The sequence below is a fragment of the Sinocyclocheilus rhinocerous genome, unplaced genomic scaffold (genome assembly GCF_001515625.1).
Source record: "Sinocyclocheilus rhinocerous isolate Xijiao unplaced genomic scaffold, SAMN03320098_v1.1 scaffold804, whole genome shotgun sequence".
Lineage (NCBI taxonomy): Eukaryota > Metazoa > Chordata > Actinopteri > Cypriniformes > Cyprinidae > Sinocyclocheilus > Sinocyclocheilus rhinocerous.
The window spans coordinates 251,161-252,995 of NW_015644009.1; the positions used below are offsets into that span (position 1 = coordinate 251,161).

Consider the following 1,835-nt stretch of genomic DNA (forward strand, 5'->3'; position numbering starts at 1 on the left):
ATGTCTATGTAAATTTTTTTTTTTTTTTTTGCATTCTGACACTAAGAGCATATTTTATAATTTAGATATATTTTTTAAGATGGGAATAATGTGGTTTTACAAATGTTGCTATCAAAGACTGATATTAAAAGATTGATTTGTTTGATATCAAATCTTACAGCATCTTAATTTCTAAAGTTCATTCAAACTGTTTATTTTCTTTCTTGTTTTTAATTTTCCTTTTTGAACTCAGTACTTTATGGCATCAGTAATTATAATTACAGTGACAAGTCTTCAGTCCTCTATTATTTCATTATCAGTATTATTTTCCCTTTTCGTTATTATTCTCTTCAGATCTTAGGACTCGAGTCCCTGTTGGGCAGTGAGCAACTGTGGCCGGTACTGCTGGGTGTTACCGTACTCCCTACAATCCTGCAGATGACGCTATTGCCTTTCTGTCCTGAGAGCCCGCGCTTCCTCTACATTGTCCGCTGCCAAGAGCACCATGCAAAAAACGGTGTGTCATACTACACAACACTGAATCTTGAGAACGCGTACAGGAGCAGTGTGCCATAAAAAACGTTTTGAGATGTCTGAACATTTGAACAATGCTTCCCTTTTGTTTAACCTTTATGTCATGGCATAACAAACGTGTAAATCGTATAAGTTATATCTGCTCATTGAACCTACCGATAGACAGTCAGCTAGGCTACCACTGAGAAAAAAATCAATACTGTCTAACCACTGACATAATTTGTAATCATTTATATTCATGTACAAACAATAATTGTAAATGTTAAAATTGTAAAAATTATTATTTTATATGTACTTTTTATGTTAGCCTACATTTTTATAAATATTGTTCAAAATCAGTTAGAATGCACTTTTATCATAATCCAATATAATTTTAATTGATAAACACGCACACTCAATACTGAAAACTTCAACCTTCCTATTTTCTCTCTTCTTTAGCTTTGCGGCGTCTGACTGGCCGTCTGGACGTCAGTGAAGACTTGGCTGAAATGAAGGAGGAAAAGAGAAAGATGGACATGGAGAGAAAAGTATCCATTGCTGAGCTCTTTCGCTCTCCTCTGTACCAGCAGCCCATCATCATTTCTATTCTGCTGCAGCTCTCTCAGCAGCTGTCAGGAATTAATGCTGTGAGTGCTGCAGATGTGCTCAGTTGATCAACTAGGAAAGAAACAGATAAACTTAAATTACTGCTAAAAGGTTAATATAAAAAGCTAAACGCAGCTCTGCTAGAAGGTTCAAGCACCTTTGCTTCAGTAACTGAATTAGTTCTCTTCATTGCTTCATGTAAATCTGAAGCAATTAAATAAATGCAAATATAATTGACCCGGCCTTGCTGATATGGTGGCACAAAAATAAAGTGGTTACACCACCAGTCAAAAGTTTTTGAACAGTAAGATTTTTTATGTTTTTTTAAGAGTTATCTTCTGCTCACCAAGCCTGCATTTATTTGATCCAATATGCAGCAAAAGCAGTAATATTGTGAAATATTTTTACTATTTAAAGGGGTCCTATTATGCTCTTTTACAAAGTCTTGATTTTGTTTTGGGGGTGTACTAGAACATGCTTTCATGCTTGGTGGTTCGAAAAACGCATTATTTTTCACATAATTTACATTATTAAAATACCTTTCTCCCCAGCCTGCCACAAACGGCTCGATTAGTTCCGGCTTTGATGAAGGTCCGCCTTCCGAAAAACAAAATGTGTTGTGATTGGTTAGCTGTCCCAGTGCGTTGTGATTGGCGAACAGCTTAGACGGTGTTTCAGTACTGCCACGCCCCTTGCTCCGTCTTTCAACAAAAACTTTTGGGCGAATCCGGCACTGT

At 36.4% G+C, this 1,835-nt stretch overlaps 1 protein-coding gene across 1 annotated transcript in view; it reads left to right on the forward strand.

Moving 5' to 3' along the window:
- The window catches only part of LOC107757841 (solute carrier family 2, facilitated glucose transporter member 4), a 67,861-nt gene that overhangs the window by 53,114 nt on the left and 12,912 nt on the right, over positions 1-1,835 (forward strand). The window contains exons 6-7 of the mRNA XM_016575433.1: positions 334-496; positions 952-1,139. Coding sequence (XP_016430919.1) covers positions 334-496; positions 952-1,139 — 351 coding nt within the window. The remainder of the gene's footprint in view (positions 1-333; positions 497-951; positions 1,140-1,835) is intronic.